General features: G+C 36.9%; 1 protein-coding gene across 12 annotated transcripts in view; it reads left to right on the top strand.

Annotated features, from left to right (window-relative positions):
• Window positions 1–13,382, top strand: part of POU2F1 (POU class 2 homeobox 1) — a 98,593-nt gene that overhangs the window by 70,904 nt on the left and 14,307 nt on the right. For 4 of the 12 annotated variants that reach the window (XM_087966603.1, XM_087966593.1, XM_087966598.1 and 1 more), the window contains 9 exons: window positions 1,009–1,135; window positions 3,432–3,526; window positions 6,435–6,608; window positions 7,143–7,284; window positions 7,951–8,096; window positions 8,992–9,171; window positions 9,574–9,679; window positions 12,367–12,715; window positions 13,123–13,211. In XM_087966603.1, coding sequence (XP_087822729.1) covers window positions 1,009–1,135; window positions 3,432–3,526; window positions 6,435–6,608; window positions 7,143–7,284; window positions 7,951–8,096; window positions 8,992–9,171; window positions 9,574–9,679; window positions 12,367–12,715; window positions 13,123–13,211 — 1,408 coding nt within the window. Of the gene's footprint in view, window positions 1–1,008; window positions 1,136–3,431; window positions 3,527–6,431; window positions 6,609–7,142; window positions 7,285–7,950; window positions 8,097–8,991; window positions 9,172–9,573; window positions 9,680–12,366; window positions 12,716–13,122; window positions 13,212–13,382 lie in introns of all 12 variants that reach the window. The other 8 variants (XM_087966602.1, XM_087966592.1, XM_087966597.1 and 5 more) reach the window with 3 other exon arrangements.

Raw genomic sequence — 13,382 nt, 5'->3', positions numbered from 1 at the left:
TAGTTGGCCAAATATGTCTTCTTTTGTTGTTCACAGAGCAGCTGAAGTTTAGATCCATTATATATCTTGTTGTGAGAATGTCTTGGGTACCCAGTAACTACCGTGCTATATCCCTGTTGCAGAAAGTTTTTAAATCTATCACTCTTCAATCAAGGGAGAGAGGGAGGGGGGAAATAAAAGTAGAAAGTGAGAGTAGGAAGCTTAAAACTGAACTGTGGAATCAACAAAGCAAAACTTCATGTCCAAATCTTCATATAACCTCTAGAACAGGGGTCCTCAATCCCTGGGTCTGGCCCATTCGGAACCAGGCCACATAAGTAGCAGGTGAGCACATACATGTGCGTAGCTTCACTTGTGTGAGCAGCGTGCACGTGCCACTCTCACAAATGAAGCTGCACTCATGAGCATGTGTGCCTGCCACTCACCAAAAATTCCTCTCCCTCCTGCAAGATTATCAGGCAGAAAGGTTGGGGACCGCTGTTCTAGAACCTTTTACACTGTAGACTGAAGAAAATAGTTTAATAGAGATAAAAATACCAGCTGCTTGCGCAGAAGTAGGTGCATGTAAAAAGAGACGGAACCCATTAGATCTTCCTGTTATTAAAGGCTGCTGCAGAAAAATCTCAGTGGGATCTGCCTTTTTCATGAATCAGTTGACTGATGAGAACAAAAATGGCTTTTGTCTTGCTGTTTCACAACTTTCCTATCAGCAAGGGATAGGTACAGTGAATAAAGGAGCCAGCTTGAAGCATCAGCATTTCCTAAGGATTTGTTTCTGTTATGGACATGACAGCAAATCTGAAAACCTCAAAAAGTTTTTCAGTGGAAGGGGTGATAAAATTTCAGTTGAAAGGGGTGATAAAATGGAAATATATACCCTTCAAAGATGTATGTAGATACATTGTGTTCAGGGAACAAGATGTTTGGAGTTCTTCCTTTGACTTTATTTTATTCTGAGAGGGAGAAGATGCTTAGTTTTGGATATCTCATATGTTTTCCTTCTTGAAGGATCTGCAGCATCTACAGCAGCTCCAGCAACAAAATCTCAATCTGCAACAGTTTGTCTTGGTGCATCCAACAACCAACTTGCAACCAGCACAGTTTATCATCTCACAAACACCGCAGGGACAGCAGGGTAAGCAAAACATTTCTGAGATGCTCTTTTAAAGTTTTCATACAGCAAAATTCTGTATTTTTGAGACACCATTAAAAAAAATTAGTTATAGGCACGCTTCTTTTGGGAGGAGAAGAAGAAACTGTTCTATTGGAACCATCTGACTGACTGTGTTCACCTGATCAGGATGTATCTACTCAGTGTCCCTTTATAAGAATCATTCATTCTGTATGAAAGATAAAGAAATACATTTTTAAAATTGTTTTTCTTCTAATTGCACATAGATTAATCACCAACAAATTTACATTTCTTTGGAATATTTAGAAGTTGTTCAGCTGTATCACTTACTTGAAACTTAAGCAAATAAGAGTAATAGTTAATTGGCTGAGCTTGTTCCCAGCAAATTCTACAGAATAGATGTGCCATAAACCTTCAAGATGACTCTATTATGAGGATAGCATTTTTATATTATGGATCATTTTTTCTTTCTTTTTGGCTTAAAGGAAACACAAAATGCTGGTAGCTTGTAGATAAAAACAAATAATATGCCCGTTCCCTTTTCCTCCTTTTTGTCAGGTTATCATTTAAGGGGCAATTGTATCAACCATTATTAAACACTAGCTTTCTTAGGAAATGGGATGGTAGTACAATTCGCTAGAACAAAGGTTCATTTGTATATTGCTAATAATACCTGCGGAAAAATCTGATAAGTAACAGCTAGGGCAGAACCTCTATTTAGACATGGATTCTCAAAATTAGAGAATTTTCTAAGTAATGGCTTGGCTTACCACAAGGGGTCATATGATCCCTTTTTGTGACCTTCTGACAAGCAAAGTCAATGGGGAAGCCGGATTCACTTAACCAGGTTATTATCAATTGCAGTGATTCACTTAACAACTGTGGCAAGAAATGTCGTAAGATGGGGCAAAGATCTCTTAACAAATTCTCACTTAACAACAGAAATGTTGGGCTGAATTGTGGTTGCACGTCGAGGACTACCTGCATTTGCTTTTTGAATGGACTGCTGTAGACAAATTCATGGAATGCTACAAGTAATAATGAACAGAATCAAAGGGAACATACCCTACACATGATTTGCTGAATGCTTTTGGTTAGCACAGAATAATGACTTAAAACATTTATTATTTTTATAATTTAAGTACTGCCCAACACTACTGACTTTGAGTGGTTTGTAATATAACAAAAACTCAAAAACAAAGCAAAATTGTATCCAGTTGCTCCAGATAAAATAATAGAAAATCATATACCACAAGAGATTCCTTTCATAATAACCAAAGGCCTGGGATGTCTTTAAGGTCTTCAGAATGCCACCAGAGTAAGAATCATACTGATTTCAGTGGGAGTCTCATTCAAAAGGGCATGCATCGTGATAGAGAAGTCACATTTCTGGATCCCGATAGCACTGTTAATCAAAAGAGCCTGAAACCCACCAACTATATCAGCACATATGGACCAGGCAGAAACCAGGGGAGATAAATGGTCGTTCAAATAATCTGTTCCTGTGTCATGTAGGGTTTTGCAGATTATATCCAACATATTGCATTGCACTTGGAACATGCTGGCAACCAGTGCAGCTTGTAAAGTAGAGGTCTCACATAAACATTCTGAGGTATGTCTATCACTGTGCATACTGCTGGATCAGTTGAAGCTTCTGATTGGTGTTCAAGGTAATTCCTATGTACAGCACATGGTAGTGATCAAGCTATGAGGTGAATGGAATATGACTGATTTTCTGAAGGCTTTCCAATTTAGAAGGGGCACAATTGGTTCATCAAATGGAGCCAAAGGTCCTCTTTCCTTTCCAGTTCATGTCCTGATCAGCTGTCTGGTATATGTCTCAGGCATATACTGCACTACTTCCAGTAGGCTTCATAACCTGAAGCCCAAGAGTTTTAAGTGACCCTCCAAACCATTTGGTTTTCCAAGCATCTATAATTCTTTGGGATTTTTAATGTGATATAAGGAAAAACTACATTTATTTAAAATTTAATTTAATCTCATACTTTTTTACTTTATAATCTCCAGGTTGTAGCTCAAAATTGAAGTAGACTATGGCTTCAGAGACTGTGCCCACATGAGTTGTGCTTTCAGCACAGTAACATAAGAGCCTAACTATTTTTCTTCCTGCTCTGTTTCTACTGTTTTAAGAAAATAATGGAGTTAATATAGAATTCCTTCAACAGTAGGCTGAGCAACAAGTATGATATACATGAAGAAATACTGTGCATTTTAGAACCTGTACTGCAGCAAACTATGTTGATTAATTTCATTTATACAAATGCATTTCAATTTTCAGGTCTCCTGCAAGCGCAGAATCTCTTAACGCAACTACCTCAGCAAAGCCAAGCCAACCTCCTGCAGTCTCAGCCAAGCATCACTTTCACCTCTCAGGTCAGTTAGTTGTTTGTTTATTTTGTTTTATTAATTCTGCCAATTGATGAGATGAAGTAGAATAAAAGAAAAAGTGCATGATTTATTGATCTCAAGTGGGGGATGCACATACTCAGCCACTACTTCCATGACCCGGATCCGAATGGCTGAAGGCCTGGTAGTGGGCTAGAGGTTGGGGACCCCTGTTTTAGAGGAAAGGAGAATGAGAGAGCAGTAATGCTGAATATTCTCTTCCCAAACACAATCTTCATCATGATCACAGGTAAATTAATGTCCTTTGCCCATTCCAGTGATCCTTATCATGGAAGGAAAAATAGAGATGTTCTGATATGTCTTGCCAAAAGGTTTATTTCTGTTATTCCATTTCTGTTATTCCTTGTTTAAGAACAAGGTTTTAAAATGATAGTTATTTCAATCCTGAACCTCCATTTGTTTATTTTCAGTGGATCATTTTGATTGCTAACACTAGGACAGAAGAAAAAATTATCTCTATCCATTTTATCTATGGCATCAATGATTGTATATAATTCTATCATATCTTTTCATACCATTCTTATTGCTGTAGCCTTTCCTCATGGGAGCTATTTCATCCCACCAATCATCTTCCCTTTTTTACATTAACTTCAGTTCTGAAGTGCCATGATCAGAACTGTACACAATAGTTAAGGACGATTGCAACATAGATTTATATAGTAGTATTATATTGTTCTATTCCCTTTCTATGATTCCATTCATGACTTTGTCGTTTGTACAGCATCTGCTGACAGCATTGGCATTTTCAAGCTCTCCACTATTACACTGTTACAAGATCACCTTTCCTGGTCAGTTACTACCAGCTCAGATCCCATTAATATATAGATAAATTTTAGATTTTTAAATGCCAACATGTAACTCTTTATACCTGTTTACTTTAACTTTACTTGGGGGAGCCCATTCTTTACAATCACTTTTGATTTAGCTGCCTTCCATTGCTGCTAGTCAGCCCTACTTCCATTTAATTTATATGGAATATAAATTATATCAATTGCCCTGAAATAGATCTTTGAGGGACTTCCTCTTCGTACATCTCAGCATTGTAAGAATTGAAAATTTATGTCTTCCCTGGTTTTAGTTAACTGCTAATCCATGAGACAACTTGAGTTGACCCAGGACTCTTTGGTGATATTCTTTGATCAAACCTTTTCAGAAACTGTGAAATATCTGTTTAGTCATCCTTGTTCATATGCTTACTAATATCCTCAAAATATCTAGACCATTTGTTATTACTATGAAATGATTAAAAGTATTAATTTCCTTCCAAATAGCTATGGTGATACCAATTTTAGCTGTTTCTAAAATTGAAATAATGTACATATACACACCACACACACGCACACACACACACACACACACACACAAACAAACACACATACACACACACACCATATACCATAACAGCTGGGTAACCTGTATATGTAAAAGAGGTCTCAGATTAAGCTGTTAATATTATCCCTATCCTGTTACATGAGAACCTGTCTATTGTACCTTAGACCCTCATTACCACTTGGTTAGATTAGTGTGGTACACTTTACATGGGTTTACCATGGGAAACCGTTGGCCATGTGATAATTGACACACATTCCTAGGAGTACATAGCACCAATACCACACATTGACTAATTAGTTTCCAAGTAAAATTTAAAATGCTTGGCACCCTTTACAATTGCAGGACTACTGACTCCTACCTGACTTTTTCCAATTTATTCAATTAAATTATTGAATAAATCTCCTTGGACTCCCACATTTCCAAGAGACAAAGGAATCGAAGTTGGGAGGTACCATTTTTCAATAGCAATACCTTTGTTTTGGAATAATTTTTTGGTGGAGATTATGCTGACCTCTGCTATGATTGCTTTCAGTAAGATTGAGCTATTTTAGAGCTTATTCTAGATATTTTGTGTATTATGCCATCTTTTATAGTTTTATTAAATTGTGTCAATTTTGCTATATCTGTACATTTTGACTGAACCATAATTGTGACTGAACTGTAATTTAAAATGTAAGATGGACATTTAATATTTTGGGAATCTTTGAGCTTCCAAGAGTTGTTAGATTATGTTTAGATAGAAATGCAATAAGTACATAACATTCCTTAGCTCATTCACATTGCATAGTTCTGCAGTTTCCAAACTTTGTAATGTCATCCTAAATCACAACAGCAAACTAACAGAAGCACCATGGAATATTTTAAATTTTAACCTTTGGCATAAATAAAGTGCCTGTTATATCTATATACAGGTAGTCTTCAACTTACAACCGCAATTGAGCCCAAATTTTATGTGGTTAAGTGAGCAATTTGTTAAGTAATTGCCCCATTTTATGACTTTTCTTGCCACATTTGTTAAGTAAATCAGTGCAGTTGTTAATTTAGTAACATAGTTGTTAAGTGAATCTGGCTTTCCCATTAACTTTGCTTGCTAGAAGGTTGCAGAAGGTGAGTGATCACATGACCCCGGGATACTGCAACCATCATAAGTATGAAGCAGTTGTCAAGCATTCAAATGTAAATCACGTGACCATGAGGATGCTGCAACAGTGTTTCATAAGTGTGAAAAAATGGTCATACGTCACTTTTTTCAGTGCCATGTTAACTTCGAACAGTCACTAAATGAACTGTCGTAAGTCAAGGACTAAATACTACCTGTACTTAGTGAAAATAATTGTTCAGTATTTCGTTTGCCCCATGAAAAATTTACTGAGAAAGCAAGGGTGCTGTATACCACCAAAGTTTGAGAACCTCTGGCATGGTGACATAAATTATTGAATGCAAGCACACTTGGATTGGGCAACAGGACAATTAGAATGTTATTTGTCTTGTAAATTATTACTGCACTTTCCATATTACTCTACTTTCTTGTATTTCTTAGCAGCCAGCAACCCCAACACGCACAATAGCAGCGACCCCTATTCATCCACTTCCACAGAGCCAGACAACACCAAAGCGAATTGATACACCCAGCTTGGAAGAGCCCAGTGATCTTGAGGAGCTTGAGCAATTTGCCAAGACTTTTAAACAAAGACGGATAAAACTTGGATTCACTCAGGTATGATCGCGTTTCCACATAGAAGGGATTTGGTCAGTGGTATTCGGATCTGAGACTCTCAATCACTTTTCCCAATTAGAAGTGGTTTCTTATTTATAAATTTGCAATATTATTTAATGTTTATTAATACTGATATATTTAAATAAATACTTAGTGGATATTGTGCAGCCAATTTGATATTTTGAAGCATATCTGTTGGACTCCTGAAGATAATGTGCTGACTGAGAACTTCTGGTTTAGATAGAGCTGATATTTAGTATTATGGAGCATTGCATCCATAGATAGGGAGATATGCTATAAAAACATCTTCATAACTTCCCATAGAAAATCTCTTTGGTTGGATTAGGAAAGTTTTTAAGAGATGACTATTTCGATAGCAGTTGTAAAATGAACATATTATACCGTGTGCAATAAGTATCTCAGATTATTCTACAATAATGGTTTACTGAAAGCAGAAACCATTTCTTACATGTTGAGTAGAAATCTCCTTACATCTGATACCCTCAACAAATTACTGCCTTTTCATCCTTGTAGGGTGATGTTGGGCTCGCTATGGGCAAACTGTATGGAAATGATTTCAGTCAAACTACTATTTCTCGCTTTGAAGCCTTGAACCTCAGCTTTAAGAACATGTGCAAGTTAAAACCACTTTTGGAAAAGTGGCTCAATGATGCAGGTAAATAGTTGTCTAGATTTTCTTATAATTTCACAGCCGATTTGTAGAATTCAGAAATGCTTCTTGTTAAATTTCCTGGCGATATAAGTACACTTTGCAGGAATATAGATGACTTAACACATTATAAAAAAAATTTGAGGAATAGGATTTATAAGTAAAACTTGACAGATTTTTCAAAAGAAATCTTTTACAGTATGGGCTAAAGCTTGAATCTTTTCTATATCTGTGTCAGAAATTTATAATTGTTTTCTGTTAAAAAAATAACCTCATAAGCATTGCATAAAATTTTATATTCCTAAGACAAGTGTTAAAGAACATTTGAACAAAAATACAGAGTGGTGAACATCAAACTTGTATCCTAAATAAGGCTATGTGCAGTTTAGTACAGTGTAAACCCATATGATTAATAAATAAGATGTTAGTATATTTAGTTGTGGGAAGTTCATTTCATTCATTGGAATACTGAGTCTCCTTTCTTTTTGCAAGTGGGTGAGCTGCTTGTTTTGTTGGAATGGATTTGAACATGTCAGCTTCAGGTCCCAAACAATAGAGCTGTGGAATGTATGTATGTTTTTAGGCAAGCACAATGAATGAAATTTACTTTCTTTAAATTAACTTACTGCTTACATTACACGAATTACCATAATTAACTTGACCTTTTTGCAGAAAACCTCTCATCTGATTCAGCTCTTTCCAGCCCAAGTGCCCTGAATTCTCCAGGGCTGGGGATTGAGGGCTTGAACCGTAGGAGGAAGAAACGCACCAGCATAGAGACCAACATACGTGTGGCCTTAGAGAAGAGTTTCCTGGAGGTCAGTGTTTGCACTGTATTATTCTGGGACATAAGGTTTTATTGCAATCATTTTTAAAAAAAGTTGATGAAATGGGGTGAAAATTTTCATACATATAAACTGTTTTAAGGCTTGTGTAGAAAATAGGTCACACACAAACAAGTGTATCTTTGCATTTAAATGTCATTTGCATTTTTTATATTTTTATTTTTATTTAATAAATAATTGATGATTAAAGAGAAAGAGCCTAAAAGAAAAGAGCAAAAAAAATGGGAAAGAGATTAGAAAAGAATAAGAATTTTCAAGATAACATTAGATTAGCACTGGTACAAAGGCAATGGTTATATTAGTATAGTATTTCAAAATGATTATTAAAATAATATTCAGTAATTAACAAAGGCAGTCAGTGGTGGTATTCTACCGGTTTGGCCCAACCAAACCATAGTAAAAAAAGCTACCAGTTTGACCAAAACAGTAGTAAAAAAAATTGCTACCAGCTCAGTCAAACAGATAGTAAAAAATCTACCGGTTCAGCCAAAGTACTATTTCGGACGATCAGCTGGGCGACGATCAGCTGTGCTGCACAATTTAGATTAGCTAGAAAGCAGGAAATTTGTTGGATTTCTTGCTTTCTAGCTAATCTAAATCACACGGCACAGCTGATTTTCCCCCCTCGCTTCAAAATACTGCTTTTTTCAGCTCCCAGGAGGCTTCCCTAGGTACATACTAGGCCAAAAGTGGGGTGCGGAGGTTTTTTTTTGCTGCGCAGCCCTCCTATGTCCCATTTTTGCTCCCAGGAGGCTTTCCTGAGGCCCACTAGGCCACACCCCATTTTTGCTCCCAGGAGGCTTCCCTTAGGCCCACTAGGCCAAAAAACAGTACAACATAAAATAGTCTAAATGGTTTTACCTTTCAGAACCAAAAGCCTACCTCGGAAGAGATAACCATGATAGCTGACCAGCTGAAAATGGAAAAAGAGGTGATCCGTGTTTGGTTCTGTAATCGGCGCCAGAAGGAAAAAAGAATTAACCCACCTAGTAGTGGTGGAACCAGCAACTCACCCATCAAAGCAATGTTCCCTTGTCCAACTTCATTGGTAAAAATTCAAAACTATTTAAATTGTGTTAGATTGGGAGATAATGTAACAATTCTTGCTAAGAATAGCAAGAGTATGATATTAGTATTTTTGCTCCTAAGGTTCTCAAAATCTGATTCTTACAATGAGTAGACATTAATGTACACAGTTCAGTTATTATTTCTATTTTGTAGTTGGTAAAGAAAGATGCTGAATACTGTATTTAACTCTCCCTTTGTAATATTTTAATGTATTTCCTTTCATTATTCCAAACACATAAAAATATTAATCATTTTCTAAAGATAATGAAAGACAGCTTGTTATGATGAAAATCTAAAGCTATATAGAAGTTTTCATTTGACTCCTTTATTCACTAGTGACATCCTTTTTTTAAGATTTCAGCTATTTTCTTTTGATCTATAGGTGGCAACTACACCAAGCCTTGTGACAAGCAGTGCAGCTACCGCTTTGACTGTCAACCCTGGGCTCCCTTTAACCAGCGCAACTGTAACTAGTTTGGCAGTCTCAGGTAAAAGGCCATTTAGACTGCAACTGCATATATACACTTGCTCTTTTAAAGATAAAATTATCATTGTATCTATACACTTTATCCTATCAGAGTACTTTACGAAGATGTATGTATGTATGTATGTATATACTGTGTTTCTCCAACAATACAGCCTCCACCAATAGGAAGGCCCAGCATGATTTCTAGGCATGAGGTGAAATTAAGCCCCACCCCCAAAATTTAGGCCTATCTAAACCATGCTTTTCCCCGCCATTTCTCACATGGTTCGTTAGAACTACACAAGGTGAAGAGAAATAGGAGGAAGGGCGGGGTGGGTAGTGAGAAAACTTGCCTTTAGGAGTGCCCTGCAGGAAGCCTAGGCTAGAATACCCCGATCTACTGATAGAACATCAGCTGATAGAAGCTCCCCGAAGGCAGAGTCCCCAGCCGCTTCAGGACGAGGCATGGCTGCCCATGTCCCCTCGCCATTAGGCAGTGTCTTTCGGGCGATGGAAGCTCCCCAAGTGCAGTCACCAGCCACTTCGATCGGCTGGTAGAAGCAGCCTCAGGGCGAGCGCACACACACACTCCCCTCGCTGCGGGGAGTTTTCCTCGGCCGATAGAAGCGGCCTCGTGGCGAGGGGAGTATGTGTGAGAGCTCGCCCCGAAGCCACTTCTACCGGCCAATCAAAGTGGCTGGTGACTGCACTTGGGGAGCTTCCATTGCCCAGAAGACACTGCCTAATGGCGAGGGTACACGGGCAGCCATGCCACGCCCTGAAGTGGCTGGGGACTCTGCCTTCGGGGAGCTTTCGTCGGCCAATAGAAGCGGCCTCGCGGCGAGGTACGTGCATATGGGCTGCTCTAGGTGGGGGAGGAAATTAAGTCACCCTGAAAAGACGGCCAAGCCATTTTTTCAGGGGTCAAAAAAACATAAGGCCCAGCCTTATTTTGTGAGAAACACGGTACATACATGTAAACATGCACACATAACCATCATAATAAACCATAGTGCTTAAAAATAATAAATACAAATATTAAAATAATGTTCATTTAGTACACAGTAAAATAATAGAAATATTTAAATGCAACCAAATTCTGAAGTAGTAGTTATACAAAAATGTTGGAGTGAATAAACATATCTGCAATGGGTTTTTTTAAAAAAAGAACAGAAAATGGAACCAAGCCAAACTTCTCTCAAGAAACAGTTCCATAATTAGTTATTAAGTCAATGGATCACTATGTTACCCACATCCAGATTTACTGCTTTTTAAAAGGACTGATACAAACCAAGTTTTGTATCCTTGTTTCAATTTGTAAACTCTTTATAAACTACTGCTTTCATATGTAACTCTTAACATGGATTGAGGAAAAATTGAATGACATCTGATAATAATATATTTAATAAATATTTACAGTTCATCTGAATGCAGCACCAAAAATAACGTATTCTGCAACTCTTGATTAAGCTAAAGTTTGAAGGAGTTGTTTTATAAATAGTCAAGCTCTTGAGCCAAATACAGAATTACTGTTTGAGATATAAAAATGCTTACATTTGTAAAAAGGCAGAAGTCTTTATTGTATGGACTACTTTGTCAGTAGAGAAAAATATGATACAACAAAAGATTATTTTTTACTGAGAGACTTTAGAAGAAATAATAATTCTGATATAAAATTTAAAGCATCTATATTATAGTTTGTTTCTTAATACTGTTCTTATATCAGAACTTTGTTTTTTAATATTGTGATTGCCTAAGGTTTGCAGGCATATTGAGTTTTTTTCAAAAATTACTGTTAGTCTTTAATTGTTGATGCTAAATGTTCATGAAAAAGAACTACTGAGTGTGTAAGGGAAGAGAGACTAAAATCAGTTCAGGTTATATGCACACTTGACTTCCTATAGTTGTGTTTCAAATTGACTTCTATAAAAAGATTTTCAACCATTAAGTTCAAGTTTTAATTCACCTTCGGTGGTTTATACTTTTATATGGAAATGCTTTAAATGAAGCAACAGAAATATTGAATAGAGTGATACATAATTCCGATCAGAGATCAATGCTAATTATTCTGTAGCCAAAATGGTTGCATTAACAGAAAGGAGATAACCGACAGGTTTGGGGAGCTCCAAGATTTACAGAAGTACCAAAAAAATATATTTATGAAAAATAAAAACCAAAATTAATAAAATAGAAACAGATTTACAAAAGGGGTATTTTCATTACCACTCAATATCTGACTGACTTGCAAAGGGATCAGGAGTACTACAATGATGTCTCTTGTTTTGGACGAAGAATTAAGTTTATCATATTGAGATTGAGGAGGCAGTTGATAGCATCAGGACAGTGCATGTGAATCCTGATAAAAAGTTAGTGTTCAGTTGAATTGGGGGTCTTACACATGCCAAATGCCATATATTGATATTTTTAAACATCTATGAATGGCCAGGCATAGTTGGAAATAATATTTTGTATTTCTCAAAAGAAATAGACTGATTTTGAAATTGGTAGAATCCATCTGTGAAGTTTTTTTTAGCACTATCATAACCTTTAACATCATTAAACAGGACAATTGTTAAGCAAGGATGCTTGTATCTGCCCTGAGTTAACCACTATTTAAACTCAAATTCTTGCCCTTTTGTTCCATCAGAGTAACATTGGCTCCATTTAACAATATCTCATCCAGGTACTTCAAACATTGTATCATTTTAGGCACCACAGAAACCATACCCAACAATACCGCAACCGTAATTTCTACGGCACCTCCAGCTTCCTCTGCAGTAACATCACCCTCCCTAAGTCCTTCTCCTTCTGCCTCTGCTTCCACATCTGAGGCATCCAGTGCCAGTGAGACAACCACAACACAGACAACCTCCACCCCCATGACCTCGGCACTTGGGACCAGCCAAGTGATGGTAACTGCTTCTGGTTTGCAAACTGCAGCAGCAGCAGCTGCACTACAAGGAGCTGCACAGTTGCCTGCAAATGCAAGTCTGGCTGCTATGGCAGCTGCAGCAGGATTGAATCCAGGCTTGATGGCATCTTCCCAATTTGCAGCTGGGTGAGTATCTTTAAAACTTGTTTTTGAAGTATCAAGTTAAGTGAGGGAACCTAGGGGGTCATCACATTTCAGTACCTTTATCTAGAATATACGGTGATTAAAAATCTATATATCTTGTGAATTCTCTGTCAATGAAAGTATAACAGTATAATATTTGACACTTTTCCTAGTTTAGAAATATTTAGTGGATCCTTGTTCGTATTTCTATCACTTTCATCCTTAAATATTATGGTTATAGTGTTATAGTGTGTTATTGTATAACCGAAATTAAATAGTTTATTTAATAGATCTACTTCAGTTCTTATAGTTAAAATTCTAAAAAAAGATACATTTTGCCTGTAAATTAACAACTCACCTGTTTTTTGGGTTTTTGGGGGGGTTTTTTGTTTTGCGTTTTGGATTTGCAGAGGTGCCTTACTTAGTCTCAATCCTGGGACGCTAGGTGGTGCTCTCAGCCCAGCTCTGATGAGCAACAGTACATTGGCAACTATTCAAGGTTAGTTACTACTACACTATGCTTCTGTCCCTGTTAAGTTTCTATTCTCTTTTTTCTGTTTTGAAAGCAGCAGATATTATGTATAATTAAAATGTAAAGGCCTAGTTGAAATAATTTAACAGGGATTTATTTCTAAAGAAACATACATGAATAAATATGTCTATTTCAGTC

Source organism: Notechis scutatus, chromosome 5, assembly GCF_049901735.1.
Source record: "Notechis scutatus isolate UNSWTSFEM ecotype Mainland chromosome 5, rNotScu1.2, whole genome shotgun sequence".
Classification (NCBI taxonomy): domain Eukaryota; kingdom Metazoa; phylum Chordata; class Lepidosauria; order Squamata; family Elapidae; genus Notechis; species Notechis scutatus.
The sequence above is the reverse complement of the archived record's forward strand: the minus strand, read 5'-3'. Positions and strand labels throughout refer to the sequence as shown.